The sequence below is a fragment of the Sarcophilus harrisii genome, chromosome 3, assembly GCF_902635505.1.
Source record: "Sarcophilus harrisii chromosome 3, mSarHar1.11, whole genome shotgun sequence".
NCBI lineage: Eukaryota > Metazoa > Chordata > Mammalia > Dasyuromorphia > Dasyuridae > Sarcophilus > Sarcophilus harrisii.
This window is the reverse complement of record NC_045428.1, coordinates 148908440-148931032: the sequence shown is the minus strand read 5'-3', so window position 1 is coordinate 148931032 and position 22593 is coordinate 148908440. Positions and strand designations below refer to the sequence as shown.

Below are 22593 nucleotides of genomic sequence, written 5' to 3'. Positions count from 1 at the left end.
ATTTCATCAATGTGCCACTAAGGTTAACTACATAAAACTTTTAAAATGAGCAGTTGCTGGGGAATCAATATTTATTAAATTGTTGCTGTTGAGTTTTGGAATGTGAAGTATTTTAGAGCTAATCAAAATAATTCAGGACTGAGAGACACATTCCAGTGATCTTGAGGACAGAGAAATTTGATAGAAGTTACTAGAACAGCAGGACTTTGATACACAACATTGTAAAAGGGTTGGATAAGGAAGACTAGAAGCTCAAAAAGATTTTCACCTGTGGGAAGAAACCTTTCTAATAAACAGCAGCTCATCTGTCTGCAGCAAGGCAGAAAAAGGTCAACACAGCGGCTGTTAGGCCTTTAATATTTTAATTTAGGCAATTATCAAGGGACCACATGTAAAACCTCTTGACTAGGGTATCCACATGAGGGTAAGATGATGGCTTTATTATACAAATGACACCAAAAATATAAACTAACAGGTTTAATTCTTTTTGTTAACTATGAATCCCTATAAATGTTTATAAAAGAATATACATTGTATTGTAATGTCTGTGCTTGCAAATATAAGGAAATTATTATTTATGCCAATGCTTATACTTGTCTAAAAATGCAAAATGAAATGAATTTTAATTAATCAACAAAATTTTAAATGCAATTCAATTAGATAAAATAAGAGTTCTGCCAAATGCATATTAATATAACAAATACTGAGCAAAAGGGAGAACAATTTTGAAAACAATGAATACCACATTATTCTATTATTTAAGCTTCTTTAATATGTAGCTTCTTCTCAGTTTGGTAATATAACCCTTTAATTTTCTTGGTCAGATGGCAAAATATGCAAAGAAGTAATCTTATTATTGTGTTATCTTTAAAGCAGCGTTCTTCTCAAAGGTGATGATAAATTAAGATGTCAAACTAAATCAAAAAGTTTTTCTTTGATTTTCGCTTCACATTATATTTTCAGTGTTCCAAGTTGAATACATTCTTTTTTCAGTTCATTTTCTGTACATTAATAAATTAAATCAATAAAATAAACTGGATCATAAAGATCATATATGACAAAGGATTACAAGGAGTAAGGAAACTTGGACAGCATCATTTTACATGAAATTACCAAATGTCCCATGATTATTTACTCAAAGAATCTTTAAATTCTTAATAAACAAAGGCACATATCATATTATTTTAGTGATATGTATAGTAAACTCAACAGATTGAATAGTAATAAAAAATAATTACTACTCACATTTAAACATATGTGGTGGTGAGGGAGGGGGGAGATACAGATAACATTTTGTTTTCACTTTTCTTTTTAACTATTCTCAGCAGTTGTGGTAAAAATAACCCATTTTGCAGAAAAGAAAACAATCTCTAAGCATGAAGTGACTTATCCAAGACTAAATAAACAGCTAGTAAGGAGTAAAAAGGAATTGAAACTTTGGTCTTCTAAAACCAAGTTCCATGACCTCTCCACTGTACCATACTGTCCTTTTTTTTTTTTTTTTTTGGGGGGGAGGGATAAAGCTGAAACAAATCAACATGACATAGGAATAACCAAAGCTACATAAAATAGGCATCAAATATTTCAAAATGAAAACTCAAATATATTAAGAACTATTTCAGAGAAAAACAAAAGCTCACATTGAAAACATTACTTTTCAAAACAATTCTGAGGCCAGAAACCTAAAATCGAATCTGCAACTTTGAGAAAGAAAAAGGTTGTATTTGAAAAAGAACATTTAAATAAATTTATGAAAGCCAAGGTTTTCATAAAAGTATATAATCTAGTGTCCCCAAAAAGGACCAAATGATCACATTAAAAAAAGAGCTGATATATAATTTAATAAAGAAAAGAAAAAAGAGAAAAAGAAGGCAACACCCCCAAAACTCCATATGAGATCCTCTAAATTGCTCAGAAACCTCTAGTATAATTAAAAAAAATTTTTCTTCAGTATCAGACATAGACTACGTGAAGCTATCAAGCATCTCCCACCCTTCATTTTCAATTCACCTCTCCCCCTAAGCACAACTCCCAGCCCGCCATGTCTACCTGACAAGTGACAGCCCAATCTGATTAAATGCTTGCAAGGGAGGGGACTTGTGGGCTTCCATGACAGGCCAAAAGTGATCACCATGGAGATACATAATTACAGCTGTCAACGCATCTACTGTCCTGCTGGCATCAATTTGATTGCTCCCAGCAATAATGATAGACAAAGCTTAGTGTGCACTCTCCTGCACCCAATCACTTTATCTGTTCCTTGGTCCATTTAGCTGACATGCAACATTCACACAAGCAAATAACAGCAGTAAGCAGAACATTTAAGGCATTTTAATTGTTTTTTCTTTCTATGGATGGCTCACAAGCGCAAATGTTATTACATAAAACTCCTGCTGCAGCATTAATTGAAGAAAGATTTGGTGGGACAAAGACCGTAGGGGGTATAGTTTGTCCATTATCACTTGTACTTTCAACAGGTCTCACGTTTGAAAATTGCAAATTGCAAAAACTTGCAAGGGCAAAATGTTTGACATCCTGTTAGCTCTTACAACATGGTGAAAACTTCTAACTACTAGAGTAATCATTGTAAATTCTTATTTAATACTTTTTTTGTTTGATTAAAAAAATGTTTAGATATGTTCTTGTGACAGTTATTTTCTTAACTACTATTTAATGTCATGTATTGGGAGTTAAATCTTTACCATTTTTTTCCTGCCTTTGAGCTTTGAACACAGCATGAAGTTCCCAAGTCTCAAAAAGGTCAAGTCCTTTTTGAAAACACATGGGCAAAAACAATTTAAAAGTGAAATATATCATATATCCAATAACATCTTCAAATTCAGCATTCTTCCTGTAATCTTTCACAATATTCCATTCAAGTTATCATACTGAGTAATCATATTCACAGATGGTACAGCCTTGTCATTCCACAAGTTGACAGTGTCATATATATGTATGCACTTATTATTTTGACTACCTTGATTATAAGTTCTTGTTCTTTTTGTGTAGCAAAAACTATTTAAGAAATAATTATTTAGCTCAGATGAGAGTATATATATGTATACACAAAATTAAACAGTCGCTTTTCTTTTACTACAGCAAACGACATTTCTTCTCTCAAAGCTATAAAGCTATTAACAAATGAACACATGCTTTTCCCCTGACACAGTTACACAGTTGGTTTGGATCTTGAAAGTCAATTTGTAATTACTACAAGTATATATGTTTGAATAGTTATATGATAAGAATAAATTATAACATTAAAAAGACTATAACTAGTTTTTCATACTTCTGTGGCTCTAAATGCAAAAACATCTTCAAAAAGTTAAATATCTTTATTCAAAATGCCTTTTTTACCTTGTTAATGCTAGATCTTCTGAAAAGCATTTTCCTGTACATGGATTTAACTTGTTTCCATATATTAAAAGTCTCTTCAATATGGTTTTAAATGCTCATTCAATAGTAAAGTTTGAATAACTTACACCAGGAAGATAGACTGGTTCTTCATACTGAGATAACTTCCCAATGGAAGGTAAACCAAAAGACTTGTAGGGATCCTAGAAATGCAAACAGAAGAAATCAGTATCTTAGATGAAGTAAAGGAAAGCTCAATCATAATAAATAGAGCTTCTTCCAGTAACATATTTTTAATCTGTTGTTTTCTAAATAATTCATTCTAGGCACTATTATGACATGTGACTATGTTACATATATTACATACCACTCAGAGGTTCATTAAAAAATTAAAGAATTATGATGGATAGAGACCAATATTGTTCTCATTTTACTTTAGTGAAATGGATAAAATACTGGATATTCTAAAACTTATAGAGATACATTTTTAGAAATTAAAACAACCTAAATATTCATAAAACATATATGAATTCAGAGTAACTAGAGGAGTGAATCAAATATATTTTTAATAAAAATCTACAATACAGTAACAAATATAAAGAAACATTTCAACAATTCACACAATGAGAAAAGTGATACTGTACGCTATGATGTATACTCACTTATAAAGTAGTTTTATAATTATATTTTAATTAACAAAATAAATCTCAAATAAGTGGGTCACAACAAAAAAGAAAAAAACAATGAAATCAATCAAAATGTTAACCATTAAAAGGAATAATAGATGAATGAAAAAATAAAGATGCCCCAAAATACTGAATGTACCATTAATTATTGTAAAAATAACATACAATATCACTGCTTTATATATGAAAGGAAAGGCCTTGATTTCTACAAGTGGAAAACAGAAAATGCTGCTATATTCCAATGTTTAATTTGGCTGAGTATTTTTAAACACCATATTCCTATTTTTTTGTTGTTGTTGTTTCAGGTAGATAGAACTAGTTTTCAAAGAATTTAAGAAAAGAATGCAGTTCCAATGTTTTAATTAAGTTAATAATTCATGCATGTTTTGGTAATTTGTTCTCCAAAAAAAATCCTATGAAATAAATAATTACGAAAGAAAAATAAATTAAGAAAGCATTTTTTACCTTAAATTTTTAATTAAATGATACTTATTAAAAGAACATAGCTAATTAGCATAGTATTCAATTTTAGGGGAAAATTTTAAGTAAATACTTAAGACATTTAATATTTCTACCTGGGAAAACATTAAAAAAATTACATCTATAAAAACATCCACAATGCTGCAAAATGAAAATATTATAATTTGAGTTAAATACATATAACTATTTGTCTCTGAAAATGACTAACAATTTGCTTCCAAAAAATTTATAAATACTTTGAATTAAGGACATACAAAACATTTCAATAAATATATTTTTACAGTTCTGGCATATACAATCCAAAACTCAGATTCCAAAATTTCACGTCATTTTGTATTAATTTATAGTTGGTACAGAACTACTACCCTTTTACCCAACATAACTCATTTTACCTCAGCATAAACTCGACATTCAATTGCCCAGCCATTGATGGGAATATCAGCTTGTTTGTGTCTAAGGGGGTAACCCTTAGCAACACGGATCATTTCTTGGACTAGGTCCAGGCCAGTAATGCATTCAGTGACGGGATGTTCAACCTACAAGGTCAAGAACTGTCAGTCAATAGATATCTTTTTTTTTTTTTTAAGTAAACAAACAAATAAATGAGGGAATTCGCAAATCCAAGTGAAAATTAGGTTAATTATACTTAATAGTTCATTCTTCTTGACTGAAAAACATACAATAAAATATCTACTCAAGAGGGGAAAAGGGAAGAATCCACAAAAAAGATAGTATATTAGAGCATGAAAAGCAAAAAACAAATTCTTGGGGGTCTTTGTGAATAATATGTTACTTTTCTTAATGCATATTAATGTTTGATAAAATATAATTTTCAAATTTTAGTTTTAAAACAAACTTTTTAACTTTTTAGAGGCATATGTTTCAACTGAAACATTCAATTTAGTAAGTGATCAACCTATTCTGCTACACTTAACATGGCATCTACAGGGGAGCTTATAATTTTCCAAAGAACTAGTCCATCCTAAACCTCACCCATTCATCGGCTTTCACTAACCCATCCTGACAAGCAACCAGATTAGCGTAATCTTATATCAGCGCAGTGTAGCAGAAATGAGCAGATGGATCTTTCAGATTTTTTTCCCTCCAGACTTATCTAGGTAATGCTTAGCATGCACAATAACTGAGCAAAACCAGTAAAATCATTCGGCTCTTTCAGCAAAATGCTGCTAACTTCTTAAGATAATGCTATCATTGGTTACCTTGCTATTCCACATTTAAAAAGAAAAAAAAGATATGCAAAGACACACAACCAATATGTAAACATAGCTGCAAAGATGTCAATATTATTAAGAATATGTATAGAATATTAAACTGTTAAACCTGTTTATGTAATTCATGATAGCCTATGAAAAAGAAAAAAATATCTTAAATTTTCAATTAGAGATTTGACCAGAATTAATTTATTCTAATTTTTAAAAACATTAAATATATTTTTAAAGGAATTTGCAGTGGTTTCTTTTAACAGGATATTCCTGTTTAACTAATTTTTTATACAAGGAAAGCTCTGTAAGCAAAACAGCTATCTTCCTTAGTTCAACTATACTAGAAGAATGGTAACAATCCATGATTATAATAATCTTGATGCTTATCCTACATAGGCAATACAAATATTATTTTTTAAAGCTTTAAAAAAAAGTATTTACACTTATCCTCGTGTGTTCATATAGTTTCAATAAATATTTTAAGACATTTTGACATTAAAATGTTACAAAACATATAAATATACAAATGTCTATTTTTTGAAAGATAAACAAGGCACTGACTAATCTTATATAGTTTTAAGAATATACTTGTAGAACTAAATATTTTATACAATAAAACAATCTACATGTTAAGAATAAATGGTATTTATCTAAATAGCACTTGAAAAGAGTACTATTACTTGAAATAGTAATTTACTTTGGATAATTCTATATTTACTCTACAGTTAGAAGAAAAGACTTCTTAGTGAAACTTGGTTTACTATTAAAGAACTATTCAATAATAACATCAATTTCTTATTCAGATTTTAAATATGAATTCATCTCTCTCAAAACTGTCACATAACTTCAATAGCAAATAAGGAATTTAAATTTCTTGATAGAGGGCCAAAGTTGAGTTGCCTAATATCAAATTGATCTTATATAATGATATTACAAAATGGTAAGCAATACATAAGAACCCATTTAAAGTGAAGATCAACATTTATTTCATAATCCAAAATTGTATGTGCCTTAACTGTATGACAATCCTTCATTACTGAGGCTCAGAAGCTTCAGGTCATCCCTTAATGTTCCCTTTCATTCACTTCACATATCTAATACATTGCCAAATTGACTTTATCTAAATCTGCTGCATAAGGTTCATTTCTCTCCATTCTCACAAACATAACCCTAATTCAGGACTTGATTCTTCTAATATGAATTGCTGAAATAGTTTTCTAGCTGGACTCCCTGCCTTACATTTCTATCCAATCCAATCCCCATCAGTTAGCAGTCAAGACTTTCCTAAAGCATAGGTTTAACTGGCAAACCAATACTCATTGAGTTTCAATGATTCCCTCTATTATTTTTCAAGATCTAATATAACCTTTACTGTGTGGAATTTAAATTTCTTTTAACCTACCCTTTTTTCAGTCTTCTTATATTCAACACAATCTCTGTTCCATCTACTTCATTGTAAGTTTGAATACAATATGCCTTATTTGATGTCAAAATTCAAGTATTACCTTCTATATAAAATCTTTGCTACTCTTCCAGTTGCTAATGCCTTGCCTCAAAATCCTTGGGTATAGATTGTGAACCTATGAACATCTGTTTACATTGTCTTCCTAAGTAAGACAAACTGCCAGCGTTACCATTCCAATAAAGGAAGTCTATACTATCCAGATTTAATGTTCTATGTTAATGGAAAGAAAAAAAACTTAACTGAATATTAATAGTTGAAAGGGTACCTATTTCAACTTTAAATTATCTGCACCCATTGTGAAAATATAAAAAACGAAAGCCAAAAAAAGAAGATGGCTCATTTAATGTTACATACTGTTTTTATTTAACCACAGACTAGTCTAAAACCCTCATCTCTTGATTCTCAATCCACCACTTTTTTTTATGCTCGTTTACTCATTTTTCAGTTGTTCTCAACACTTGATGAGCCCAGCCCATTTGGATTCTATTGGCAAATATAATGGAGCAGTGTACCACTTCTTTCTCCACTCCTTTTACAGATGAGAAAACTGAGGCAAACAAGGCAGAATCATATAACTAGTAAGTGTCTGAGGTCAGATCTGAACTCAGGAAGATGAGTTTTCTTGAATTCAGGTTCAGTATAATATTCACTGTGCCATCTTCACAGTACCCTAAAACTTAATTGCTGAATGCATGAAATCCTGAGTAAATCAAAAACAATTAAAGCTAAAAACTGATTTTTATTTAAGCAAACTCACCTTTCTTCATATATTACAATGAATATTTCACTAATATAATCTCACTAAAATCAATTACTTCTTTTCAGGTAAAAGAGGGAAGTAAAATCTTTAATTAATAAAGTTTTTTTTTAAATAAAATGGTTGAATTTATACAAAGCAAGAATGATTTATATGTACTAATGCAGAATTAAGTAAAGAAAATGTGGAGAAATATCTACAGAATAATAAAAATACTATAAAAACAAATATCTCTGAAAGATTTAAGATCCTTTATCAATGCAACAATCTACCATGATTCCTGAGGACTTTTTAATGAATGCTATATATTTCCTGACAGAGACGTAATGAATTTAAGATGCAAAATTAGACATGTTTTTTGAACACAGCCATAGTTGCTTAATTGTTACAAGACTTTCATTTTTCTTTTAATTTGGAAGATTAAAAGGAACAAAAAATTTGTTTAATTACATTTTAAAAAATAATATTTCTAGCTTTGATTTTTTAAACTTTATAATTAAATTTGTCAAGTGCCTATTAAAGTCAAGGAACTACATGAAGGCACTGAAGAACAGCAAAAATGAAAAAAAAAAAAAATAGTCCCTATCCTCAATGTTTCTCATTCAAGAGAAGAAATAATTCATGTTCCTAGATAATTAGACACAAGCAGAGTCTTAAAGGAAAAATTCAAGAAATACTGTTGTAATTCAAAAGGGACCTGAATACTAAGGGATTTTTCAAATTTGCAAGCTTATTTAAGGAACCTAATAGAAAAGATGGAATATCAGCTTTATTCCAATAAATGACAACAAAATAATAAAACTTCAAAAGAATTTTGATTTTGTATATTAGTTCTAATTTGTTCCCTTCCTTTCTTAATGCATTAAGAAAGCAAAAAAACCGAAAACTTGTTACATCTATATATAATTTTTAAAATTCATTAATGATATTTCATAAAATGCATCAATCTATCCTCTGAATCTAACATTTATGTGGAGCTGGATAGCAGGTATAGTCATAACTTCTCTGGAACTGTGGTTAATTCTATTGTCTTTATATGAAACTTCAAATTGAATTGTTTCTTATCTTTTTATATGTTATATTGGCTTGATAAAATCCAAGCTCCTTAAAGAGAATAAATGGTTTTATTTTGTTGGTTTTCTATCTTAAACACATCAGATACTTAGTAAATATTTAAGGAGCTGAACTAAACTGAAGAAAAATGATCAAAAATAATCACAAAGAGAAAACAAAGGCATTTGTTTTGTTTTGTTTTTGTTTTTGGTGGTGGTGTCTTTTTTAATAGCTTTTTATTTACAAGATATATACATGGATAATTTTTCAGCATTGACAGTTGCAAAACCTTCTGTTCCAACTTTTCTCCTTCCCCTCACTCTCTCCCCCAGATGGCAGGTTGAACAATACATATTACATATGTTAAAGTATAAGTTAAATACAATATATGTATACATGTCCATGTACAAAAAGAATTTTTGCTGTACAAAAAGAATTGGACTTTGAAATAGTGTACAATTAGCCTGTGAAGGAAATCAAAAATGCAAGTGAACAAAAATAGAGGGATTGGGAATTCTCTGTAGTGGTTTACACTCATTTCCCAGAAATTCTTTCACTGGGTGTAGCTGGTTCAATTTATTACTACTCTATTGGAACTGATTGGTTCATCTCACTGTTGAAGAGGGCCATGTCCATCAGAATTGATCAACATATAGTATTGTTGTTGAAGTGTATGATTGTCTCCTAGTCCTGCTCATTTCACTCAGCATCAGTTCATGTAAGTCATTCCAGGCCTTTCTGAAATCATCCTGTTGGTCATTTCTTACAGAACAATAATATTCCATAATATTCATATACCACAATTTATTCAGCCATTCTCCAATTGATGGGCATCCACTCAATTTCCAGTTTCTGGCCACTACAAAGAGGGCTGCTACAAACATTCTTGCACATACAGGTCCCTTTCCCTTCTTTAAAATCTCAACAAAGACTTGTGTAAAAAAATAATTTGGATCACTTTCATAGGAGTGTGAAAAAAACACAACAAAATGTATATGAAAAAGCTGGATAAAATTCATCTGGCATAAAATAAAATAAATTTACACCAAGTGTATTATTTAAAAACTAAGATCTTAGAAATATATCAAATTGTATACTATGCTTTAAAAATATTTTTGATAATCTCCAAAAATCTTCTTTTGATTCTTATATGCCAAAACATGTCCCCTCACTGAAAAAAGAAAAACCAAACCTCCGTTACAAGAAAATATAATCAAGCAAAAAGTAAATCGATATGGGTCATGTCTGAAAAGATTTTGTCTCTTTCCTTCCTCAGAGTCTTTTATATCTCAGAAAGGGAGGAATATAAGGCAAGGGAATAAGCTGTACAGAGCCCACTGCCAAGCCCTTTCTTCCCTTACAACTATTAATATAGGAGATAGGTATCATGTTTCATAGTTCTTTAAGATTATATCTGATCATTACGATTACCAAAGTTTTTAGTTGCTTGTCTTTACTCTATTTTTGTCATTATATAAATAATTCTCCTAGTTCTATGGGCACTATTCTTTACCATCCCAAAAAGAACTATATTTTTGCATAGCTTTCATTAGTTGTTTGCTTAGGATTAATCCCCCTTTTCATACTTTTTCAGCCACTTCCCCCCATTCTCCTTTTTTTCCTTATTTCTTATTTACATAACTGTAGTTCTTTATTCAGGGGTGTGTGTGTGTGTGTGTGTGTGTGTGTGTGTGTGTGTTTGTGTGTACTCTTCCTTCCAGTGATCAGTTTAGATGAGAACAGGGTTCAAATGTCAGCAATAGGTACTGTGCCCCAACCCCACCTTAATGATACATAGAAAACTTTTGCTCCCAGATTTCGTGAAAACAAATTATCCATAAGCTTCCTTTTTCTCCCTACAACCTATACTTTTCCTTTCTCTTTCCTCAAACTCTATGATCTCTAAGGATGATAGCCTTCAAAAGAGATATATGTATTATATCTCCATATTTAAAAAGTCCTTTATTTAGTTCATTGTCATTGTTTGTGTTTACCTTTATATATTTCTTTTAACATGTGTGTCTGGAGTTCAAAGTCACTACAGAGCTCTGAGTTTTCATCAAGGCTTGATAACCTTATATTTAAAGGTGCATATTTTCCCTCTGCAAAATTATATTTTTCTTACTCCATGCTCCATTAGCAAAACTGCCCACCATCAACTCCACTTAATAACTTAAAATAAGGTATTATTGAAATCTCTTTACTGCAAAGACAGACTAGAATTTGATTTCAAAGCCTTCTCAATTCATCTTACTTTTTGCATTTCCTTTTGGAAGGGTAGAGAACTAAACTCCTTTAAAAGTCTTCCTTTACAGAGAGAGCTCATAATGTTCCTGGCAATTCCATTCTACATCAATAACCTTGCTTCGCTTCAAAATCACAGGACATATATCCTTGTTCTAAGTTGTGCAGTGGAAATTCAGGACAATGGTATTTGTTCTGAGAGTGCTGGAATCATATATACAAACAATCAAAAGAACTAGGCCTTTGGCCAAAAATGTATTTTATTTAAAAAAAAAAAAAAAGAATAGAAAAAATATAAAAGAAAAAAAAACAAAATAAAACAACATTGTCAAGCACACAGCAGAACATCAGGGAGGATTCAAAATATATAATAATAAATTACGAGCTCAAGAAACAATATATAAAACTAGTAGAAATTATATACATGAGTATCCATATTTTCTTTGTTTCCTTGTGGGTTATTCTTTTGTTCTGTGTTGTGTGCTTTTTTAACTGTTCTTTTTTTCCCCTTTCATTTTCCCATCTTCTCTAAGCAGGTTATAGTTAAAGACAGATATGTCATATACATATATGAATGCATACATACAGATACATACACACGCAGATATATACATGTACCTTTACATCCACCAATGGACCCATTCACGTCTATACCTATATACATACATAGAGCAACCTATTTACATATCTATATATTCTCAAACACACATATACACACACATTTACCCATATATAAACACACATCTAAAACAATATTAGTATGTCTGGCATGTAATATAGATTTTTTTTCTTTTGCTTGATCCTTAATTTTGATTTTGTCAAAGATCAATGATTACTGGTTGGAATTTTTTTCTAACAAATTCTACTCCTAATCTTTGTGGTAGTGTTTATATATGTATCTCTTCTTTCCTATCCTTGCTAACTCTTCTGCTTTAATTCTACTCCATAATATGTAGTTTTGCTATATAGAGTCAAATCATACAATTCCATCCCAATCTTTTTTTTAAGCTGCCCAATTGTTGATGTCAATTTTAAACATATGGTAGACAAAAATGTTAAAAAAAAATTATTTGTCCATGCTAAATTCTTTTAACGTGGTCTCTGATCTTAAAGAAGGGAAAGGGACCTATATGTGCAAAAATGTTTTTGGCAGCCCTTTTTGTAGTGGCTAGAAACTGGAAATTGAATGGATGCCAAACAATTGGAGAATGGCTGAATAAATTGTGGTATGTGAATATTATGGAATATTAATGTTCTGTAAAAAATGACCAGATGATTTCAGAAAGGCCTGGAGAGGCTTACATGAACTGATGCTAAGCAAAATGAGAAGAACATTTTTGTTTATTATTATACACGGCAACAACAAGATGATCAATTCTGATGGAAGTGCTTCTCATCAACAATGAAATGATACAAACCAGTTCCAATTGTTCAGCAATAAAGAGAATCAGCTATACCCAGAGAGAGAACTGTGGGAAATGAGTGTGGACCACAACATAGCATTTCCACTCTTTCTGTTATTGTTTGCTTGCATTTTTGTTTTCGTTCTCAGGTTTTTTTTACTTTCTTTCTAGATCTGATTTTTCTTGAGCAGCAAGATAACTGTATAAATGTAAACATATGTTATAATTAACAAGTATTGGACTACTTGCCATCTGGGGGAGGGGAGAAGAGGAGAAAAGTTGGAACAGAAGGTTTTGCAAGGATCAATGTTGAAAAATTACCCATGCATACGTTTTGTAAAAATAAATAAATAAATAAACTATAGACAGAAACCACCTCAGCATAGGGATTATACTAAAGATACAAATAAAAAGCAAATATGCTGTTCCACCTTAAAATAAATAAATAAATTGATCTTTGATATTGGCTCTTATATGTTAAATTTTCTATTAAGTTCAAATTTGGTTGAAAGAAAGTCCTGAAAATCTGCAAGTTCATTGAATATCCATTTTTTTTTTCATTCAATATGATGGTTAATTTTGCTGGATATGATATATTTGGCTGTGGTACTAGTTCTTTTGATTGTCTGCATATATGATTCCAGTATCTGCAGTCTTTTATTATGGATTTCTGATAAATCCTATACAATTCTAATTGTAACTGCAACTATATTTGAATTTTTTTTTACTTGTTTCTTGCAGAATTTTCTCTTTGGTCTGAGGTTTAAAAATTTGTCAATAATATTCCACAAAAGATCTCTTTGAAGTGGTGATGGGTGGATTTTTTCCTATTTTTATTTTTCCTTCCTGTTCTATCATTTCAGGTCAATTTTCTTGGATTATTTCTTACATAAATTATGTCAGGGTTTTTTTGGTCATAGCTTTCAGGTAGTCCAATTATCCTTATGTTTTCTTTTCTTAATCTGTTCTCCAGATCTGTTGTTTTTCTTATGCTTCACATTCTGTTCTAATTTTTTATTCTTTATATTGTTTTGTTATTTCTTGGTCTCTTATAGCTTCACAGGCTTCCCTTACCCAATTCTAATTTTTAAAGAGTTATTTTCATTTTTAACATTCTATATCTCCTTTTCTAGTTGGTTAACTTTTTTTTCATAATCTTGGGGGGTTTTTTTTTGTTTGTTTGTTTGTTTGGTTTTTTTTTTGAGGTAAATTCTTTGGCAAAAAATTGGCATTAACAATTGCCAAACCTCTTGTTCCAATTTTTCACCTCTTACCCCCCCCCACCCCCTCCCCTAGATGGCAGGATGACCAGTAGATGTTAAATATATTAAAATATAAATTAGATACACAATAAGTATACGTGACCAAAACGTTATTTTGCTGTACAAAAAGAATCAGACTCTGAAATATTGTACAATTAGCTTGTGAAGGAAATCAAAAATGCAGGTGTGCATAAATATAGGGATTGGGAATTCAATGTAATGGTTTTTAGTCATCTCCCAGAGTTCTTTTTCTGGGCATAGCTAGTTCAGTTCATTACTGCTCCATTAGATATGATTTGGTTGATCTCGTTGCTGAGGATGGCCTGGTCCATCAGAACTGGTTATCATATAGTATTGTTGTTGAAGTATATAATGATCTCCTGGTCCTGCTCATTTCACTCAGCATCAGTTCATGTAAGTCTCTCCAGGCCTTTCTGAAATCATCCTGTTGGTCATTTCTTACAGAACAGTAATATTCCATAATTTTCATATACCACAATTTATTCAGCCATTCTCCAACTGATGGACATCCATTCAGTTTCCAGTTTCTAGCCACTACAAAAAGGGCTGCCACAAACATTCGTGCACATACAGGTCCCTTTCCCTTCTTTATAATCTCTTTGGGATATAATCCCAGTAGTAACACTGCTGGATCAAAGGGTATGCACAGTTTGATAACTTTTTGAGCTTAGTTCCAAACTACTCTCCAAAATGGTTGGATTCGTTCACAACTCCACCAACAATGCATCAATGTCCCAGTTTTCCCGCATCCCCTCCAACAATCATCATTATTTTTTCCTGTCATCTTAGCCAATCTGACAGGTGTGTAGTGGTATCTTAGAGTTGTCTTAATTTGCATTTCTCTGATTAATAATGACTTGGAGCATCTTTTCATATGACTAGAAATAGTTTCAATTTCTTCATCTGAGAATTGTCTGTTCATATCCTTTGACCATTTTTCAATTGGAGAATGGCTTGATTTTTTATAAATTAGAGTTAATTCTCTATATATTTTGGAAATGAGGCCTTTATCAGAACCTTTGACTGTAAAAATATTTTCCCAGTTTATTGCTTCCCTTCTAATCTTGTCTGCATTAGTTTTGTTTGTACAAAAACTTTTCAGTTTGGTATAATCGAAATTTTCTATTTTGTGATCAGTAATGATCTCTAGTTCTGCTTTGGTCATAAAGACCTTCCCCTTCCACAGGTCTGAGAGGTAAACTATCCTGTGTTCCTCTAATTTATTAATAATTTCATTCTTTATGCCTAGGTCATGAACCCATTTTGATCTTATCTTGGTGTACGGCGTTCATAATCTTGGTTTTTATACAATTTTTATTTTTTATATTTTTTTTAGGTTTTCTTCAATGTCTCTCATTTAATTTTAAAATTCTTTGAGTTCTTATATAAATTCTCTCTGGGAAAGGAGTCATTGAACCTTACTCTTTAGTATAAAAAAAGCTTTGTTTACTTAAGTGTCCTCCTCTAAAGATGAACCCCAATTTTCCCTATACCCATAATACCTTGGGTTCTTTATTCTTTTGCCAATTCGTTTTTTTTCAAAATGAGAAGTACTAGTGTAAGCACCTCTAATAGTGGAGTGAGGGAATGATGCTTCTAGATTTACTTCAGCTCTCCCCTCTGACCTGGAACTGCAAACCAAAAATTCCACTCCTTCTCCAAGTACTGGCCCCACTGCTTCTGTACGCTCTAGGTGAGCCGTTTCCTTCTCCCCAAGGGCCATATCTCTGCAGCACAGCTGGGCTGGTGTTCTTAATCAGCTGAAGGTCCCTCAGTCTTCCTGGATTCAGACCCCAAATTTTGAAAACAATCCAGGAGGTAAAAGTTTCTGTGGTTCCTGCTGAGGCTCCAGTCAAACCCAACTAGCCTCAGGGCTCCCCACCTGGTATTTCTGTGAACCTAGTCTGGAGGTGTTTGCACTTCACACAAGTTTATCTGCAGTCTGGGATCTTTCTTTGGGTCTTTGGGTTATCCTAGGAGAATCCCTATACTGCCTCAAGTCTTCTTGATTTTTCACCAATCTATGTTTGCTCTGAGATGCAAATTTGTTCTGTTTGTGGGGAAAATCTGAAGAGCATGAAATTTACCAACCTACTCTACCATCTTCCCAGAATCCTCTTCCCCATACTATTCTTCTTTTTTGGGAGGGAGGGGGACACTGAGATTTGAATTCAGGTTCTCCTGACTTCAGGGCTGAATACAATTATTCTTAAATGTGAACTTCATTAAATTTTTGTCTAATAAAAACTGAAAGGTGAAGACAGTAGAAGCCATTCTATTAATATAAATGCAAGAAAAAAGTCATCAGTTAAATTGTTTAAGAAATGATATAACATTATGAATGATAGAAACTATGTTGGTCTCTTTTTACAAGGGTAAAAGACCAGGCTACATGTGATAGAATGGAAGTCATTCCCATCAACTCAATGGAAAAAAATCATAACTGAATAGAAGATTCTTCTCTTCCTACAAAAAGAGATGAAACAGGAGAGTTGGGATTATACTAGTATGATCCTTTCCTCTCTTCTCTCTTGAATCTGAAAGTAAAAAAATTGTGGAGACCAGGCAGCACATGGCAGTATAAGAACAAAGCTTCCTTCTCTGCTCCTCTCTAAGAATAGGGAACAAACGTTTATCAGTATCCAATTCAGTTCTTAGTAAGCTGTAGCAAAAACTAGAAGCCAATTAATGTTGGCTGATTGACTAAACATAAAAGTTCAGAAGCTGGAAAAACTAACATTTTAATAGAGAAAGCTTGCAATGGAAAAACACAAGGGAAATTACAACTCTCCCAGATCAAACTGAAATAGTAATTAGGGACAATATGGCACTAGGAAGATAGAAAATTTGGTGAATGTGTCTTAAGTATTATAATTTAAGGCTAGTAAAAGAATTAGGAAAAGTGACTATTAGAGAAACTCCAGAATCATTTAATGTTTATCTGGAAGAAATCATTGAAATCTCTAACAACAAATCATGGTAAATGGTTATATTCTTCCTTCTATTCAAAGAGTCCTTCTGTTGAACTAATACAATCATTTTCAACAAAAACTAACTGATTTATGTTCTGTTAACTGATATTTGTTGAAATTTTGGGTTTGAAAGAAAGAAAAAACACCAGAGAAATATAATTATAAAAGAAGAGAATGATAAAGAATTATTGTCCCTTCCTAAAATTCTTACTGCTTACTGCAATGCCTTCTTACATGGTAATTAAGAAAAAGAAGTTTAAAAAAGCAGTCAGAAGGGATTAAAAAAAACACAAAGAAATAAAGTGAATATAGTAGGAAACAAAGTATGGATAGCAATGAGAAATTGTTTTTTAAAATGTCTGAAAAGGGCAAAGATCCCAAAGGAATGGAAAAGACCGCAAGCAGGACTTAACAGTTGAAAAAAGAAGCAAAACATCAAAAAGAAGCAAACATCAAAAATTAGAAAGCCACTTCCTTATTTAATAATACATACATATATACATGTTCTTTACATGCATCATGATCTAGATGGAAATACAGCAAGGGGACAGGCAAGCATTTGCATTTAGGCAAATATTTCCATGTGATCTTCTACAACAGCCATCCCCACAAAAACATGATTGATACTTGATAACAAAAAGATCTGGCTAATTGATTTCAAAAAGGGCAATGGACCTACTCAAATAATAAAACTGCTGTACAAAATGCTTTCCTCAAAAAAGTTCTCTGATATATATAGCATGGAGGCAGAGCAATTAGGTGACAGAGTAGGTAGAGTGCTGGACCTGACATCAGGAAGACTCACTTTTCTCAGTCCAAATCTGACCTTGGACATTACTAATTGTGTGACCCTAGGCAAGTCACTTAATACTGGTGGCTCAGTTCCTCTTCTGTAAAAAGAGCTGGAGAAAGAAATGACAAACCTATGCAGTATCTTTGCCAAGCAAACCCCAAATGGAGTACGAAGAGTCAGACTTAACAACAATAGCATTCAGATGTAAACAGAGATAAAAATCTCAGCTGCTACCTTGCTGACTCCAATTTCAATATGTCAAAGATTGAATCTACCTTCTTCTCCTAAAAAATGCCTTCCTCACAACTTCTCTAGAGGTATTAATGATTTTTCTGATTATCTGGTGCTCAAATTCAGATTCAAGTTGGACTCTTCCTTCTCTTTGACTCTCATCTAATTCCCAGACTATTTAATTATCTCCAGCTTGGTGGATTTAATTCCAATGTTCAGTCACTTTTCTACAAAACTGCAAAATAATCTAATAAAGGTATGAGTGTAACAATATCACTAAACAATGCAGTTTAATGATCAACTATCAACTGATCTATCAACACTTAATAGTTGAGATTTATCATTCTTCTGCCTTCGAGGCATCAAAAAAGTATTTTGGATTGTTTATCCTCAGAGTAAAGCTTAATTTCATCTGCCTTCTTATAGAGACAAGAATCTTACATCTCTCTCAGCTTTGTTTGTACTTTACTTTTGATGGAGCTAAATGCTACCTTCATTGAGAAAGATTAATTATCTTGCTAGTAAACCCCATGGAGTTCTTGTTTCTTAGTTAGAAGCTTCTGAATTTCCCCAACATTTCTCTCAAACCAATCTTAAGGTTTAGAAATGCTCTTGTCCAGATGAGTAACTAAAATTTTGCATAAAGTATCTCTGAAAATTGCCCACAGTTGCAGTGAACCAAGTGTTGGCTCAGCTTTTCCTCTAAGTTAACTCATCAAAAAATTATATTCATGTGAAACTGGACAGTGCCATACATGAAAGTGAACTGCTTCCATTTCAATTGTCTTTGGAAGATTCTGAAAATCACCCAGCAAAATAAAGTAGCAGACACTAAGGTCTTTTTCAAGTTAAATTGGCAAACATTAAAACTCTATTACACAAAATAAAACCCTGATGGACTGGCCATATTGTTCAAATGCCTAAAGTAAATGTCATTTTTATAGAGAACTCACGCAAAGCAAGCACTCTCATGATGGTTAGAGGAAGCAACACAAGGACACTCTCAAGGTCTCTGAAGAACTTTGGAACTGATTTGTGACATGTGGGATACACTGACAATGGATCTCGCACTATAGTGTGCCCTCATCAAAGAAAATGTTTTGTCCTATGAGCAAAGCAGAATTGCAATAGCTCAAAAGAAATGTGAGATGCAAAAATTTAGTGAGAGAGCTGCACTGAAAAATGTTCGTAGTACTACTTGTGATAGAGTTTCTAAGCTTATGTTGGTTTGATCAGCCACATTCAGACACACTGTCTTTGACTCCAACAGAGTGATAACACTTTGGTACTCTTTGAAAAAGAAGAACAATCAATCAATTATACAAGTACTCATAGCATACATATAGCATTATTTCCCTGAGATTCAAGCTCTGTCAACCCCTGGCCTCAGGTTTTACCTCTAGGTCTTCCTGGGGAGATCTGGTTTATCTGAAAATGGCTTCTGTTTTTATCTCTATAACTTCCTACCCTTGTCATACTCTCTTCACCCACACCTGTCATTACTCTGTACAAACTAAAGTTAAGCACTTAAAAATATAATCCCATTTGATTTTCATATTAACCCTACAATACAAGTTCTATAATAATCTTTACTTTACATTTGAAAAAACTAAGTCAGATAAATTACATGACTTGTCCATAATCATGCACTTAGTAAGAGGGTAAAGAAAGATTTTCATCTTTGTAATTCCTAATACAGTGGAATGTGCACAATATCATTTAGCTATCTAGAAAAACAGGAATATTTACAAGAACAAATTTAGAATAAATAAACAAGTGTTCGACAAACTCTCAGATCCTGGCAACTGGGAATTATTGACTATCTGATAGAACTGTTATAGAAAAAGGAAAACAATCCAAAACAAACAAGATGTCCAGCAATATGTCATGCTACATATCAAGATAAGCTCAAAATGGGTATATAATTTATACTGCATCATAAGCAAATCAGAGGAGTACGGGGAAAAATGCCTGTAAGATTTATGGATAGGAGAAGAGTTCATGCCAAACAGAAAGAAAAGTTAGCAGGAGGTGAAGTAGAAAACTTTTATTACATAAAATGTAATGAAACATTACACAATGTTTGCACACCAAAACCAATATAGTCAAAATTAAAAGAGAATCAATTAACTTGGGAAAAAATCTTTTATAGAAAGTTGCTCTGAAATAGATCTCATTTCTAAGATATGTAGAGATTTAAGTCAAATTTACAAAAATAAGAACTATCTCATAATTGATAAATAGTCAAAAGATATTTAAAAAACATTGTTTTCTAAGGATGAAATGATGGCTATAAATATTAATTAAATTAAATCAAGCTCAAAAATAGAAATCTTGATAATGAAAGAAAAAAATAAAAATATTGAAAGCAAAAACAGACAAAAAATTTAGTAATAAAGAAAATGAGGAATGGTGTTTTTTTTCTTTATTTTAACTGCCTTGCCAAAAAAAAAAAAAAAAAAGAAGAAGAAAAGAAATTAAAAATAAATAAAATGGAGTAGCTAGGTGGCACAGTGAATAAAGTACCAGCCTTGAAATCAAGAGACCCCCAAGTTCAAATCTGACCTCAAACACTTAACAACTGAGTTTTGTGACCCTGGGCAAGTTACCCCAATTGCCTCCACAAAAAAGGCAAAAAATAAATGAATAAATGAATGAACAAATAAATAAATGGATGAATGCACAAATAAATAAATGAATGAAAGATAAATAAGTTGCTAAAGAAAAAATCTCTGAACAACATAGATTTACAAGTGAATTCTATCAAGCATGAAAGAAAAATTCCAATATTCAAAAAACTGTTAAAAAATGAAAAAAAAAGAAAAGATTCTACTAAATTCCTTCTATGATATAAATGTGGTCATCATAACAAAATTAAAGAGAGTCAAAAGATAGAAACTCTAGACCAATATATCTAATGAATATTAATAAAAAAATTTAATTACTAGCAAGACAACTTCAGCAATACATTAATATATTATATGCTAGATGAGTAAAACATTCATACAAAAGATGAAAAAGTGTTAGGAAAACTATAAATATAATTGAGCATATGATAACAAGGACAACAGAAATTATATTAAGAAATGTAGAAAAATCTTTTGATGAGACATGATAACTATTCTTATTAAAAACAATGGAAAGAGTAAAATTAAATTTTTCCTTAAAATAATAAGTACTATCTATCCAAAATAAAAACCAGAATTATTTGTAAAGGGGATAAACTAGAAGCATTTCCACTAAGATCAGGGATAAAGAATGTTCACTATCACTATTCAAATGTAAAACAAATTTTAGCTGTCAATATGACAAGAAAAAGAAATTGAGGTAACACGCATATGCAATTCTAATTCTAGAGAGTCAACAATAACAACAACAAAATGAAAAACAATGCTGAAATTATTAAAGACTTTAGCAGATGGAAATGTGAAAACTTCAAATTTGCAACAATTCCCTCTAGAACCACTTCAAGAATAATGAAAAATAACATCAAGTGAAGCAAATAAAGTAAATTCAAAATAAAAACAAAAAAGCAGGAAAAATAAGGTAAGGGGAATGAATACCAGTAAGGGTGAGAGGACGAGAAACAGGAATAAGGAGGAAATGAAAAAAAGAGAACAGAAAGTAAAAAAAAGAAGACCTTTTTATACTTGCTCTGGGTGGGAAAAAGGCATGTAAGAAAAAAAAAAATTCCTCCCTCAACATTTTAAGTTATATCTCTTCATCTATCTAGCACTGCAATATGTAATAGGACTTGATCCAGGTCACAGAGAATACTCAAATCCTGAGGGAAAAATGGTTTAGAATTCCTTCTCTAGACCCAAATTCTCATCATGATCTGTAATAGAAGGCAAAATATGAAAACCACTATAGTTGTAGCTCAGGTATCTGAAGTAGGATTGCAAACCGGAATAAGGCACATGATATCCATACTACATTCAGTACCAAGATCTTTCCCTTAGTGCCACAAGGCAGGACTTCTGGAAAGAATACAACCAAGAAACTATAAGCCAGCAGGAAAGCCAAGACTTATGAACTCTGCATGGATGCTTAGAAAACTTTACTCAAATCTTGAATGCTAGCATGATGACAATTAGTCTCTCCATGTATATACTTTTTTTTTTTAATAGCTTTTTATTTACAAGTTATATGCATGGGTAATTTTACAGCACTGACAATTGCCAAACTTTTTGTTCCAATTTTTCCCCTCCTTCTCCCCATTCCCTCCCCTAGATGGCAGGACGACCAATACATGTTAAATATGTTAAAATATAAATTAAATACAAAATAAGTATCATGTATAGACTTAATCCTCAGAACGAAAAATACAATTTGTTCCCTGAAATATACATTTACTCACACAGAGAGAAAGAGGAAGGATGGAAGGACAGACTGATGGAAGGAAGGATGGGGAAGAAAGGATGGATGGACAAAAGGAAGGGAGGAAGGAGGGAGGGAAGGAAAGGAGAGAGGGAGGGAGGGAGGAGGAAAAAAAAAGAGGGAGGGAAGGAAGGAAAGAGGGAAGGTGTAGACGGCGGGAACTATTGCAGAGGGCTGGAATTCTGTAAAGGTGTACTTGAATCTAAAACAGCAGAGTACTTAGGACTAAGTACTTACTCAATATGATGTAATGGCTCTATAAACATATA

The 22593-nt window shown here is 31.9% G+C and overlaps 1 protein-coding gene across 2 annotated transcripts in view; it reads right to left on the bottom strand.

The window, feature by feature from the left end:
- The window catches only part of PCCA (propionyl-CoA carboxylase subunit alpha), a 447428-nt gene that overhangs the window by 228509 nt on the left and 196326 nt on the right, over positions 1-22593 (bottom strand). For both annotated transcript variants that reach the window (XM_031958625.1, XM_031958626.1), the window contains 2 exons: positions 4913-5056; positions 3483-3557 (listed from right to left, as the gene is read on the bottom strand). In XM_031958625.1, coding sequence (XP_031814485.1) covers positions 3483-3557; positions 4913-5056 — 219 coding nt within the window. The remainder of the gene's footprint in view (positions 1-3482; positions 3558-4912; positions 5057-22593) is intronic.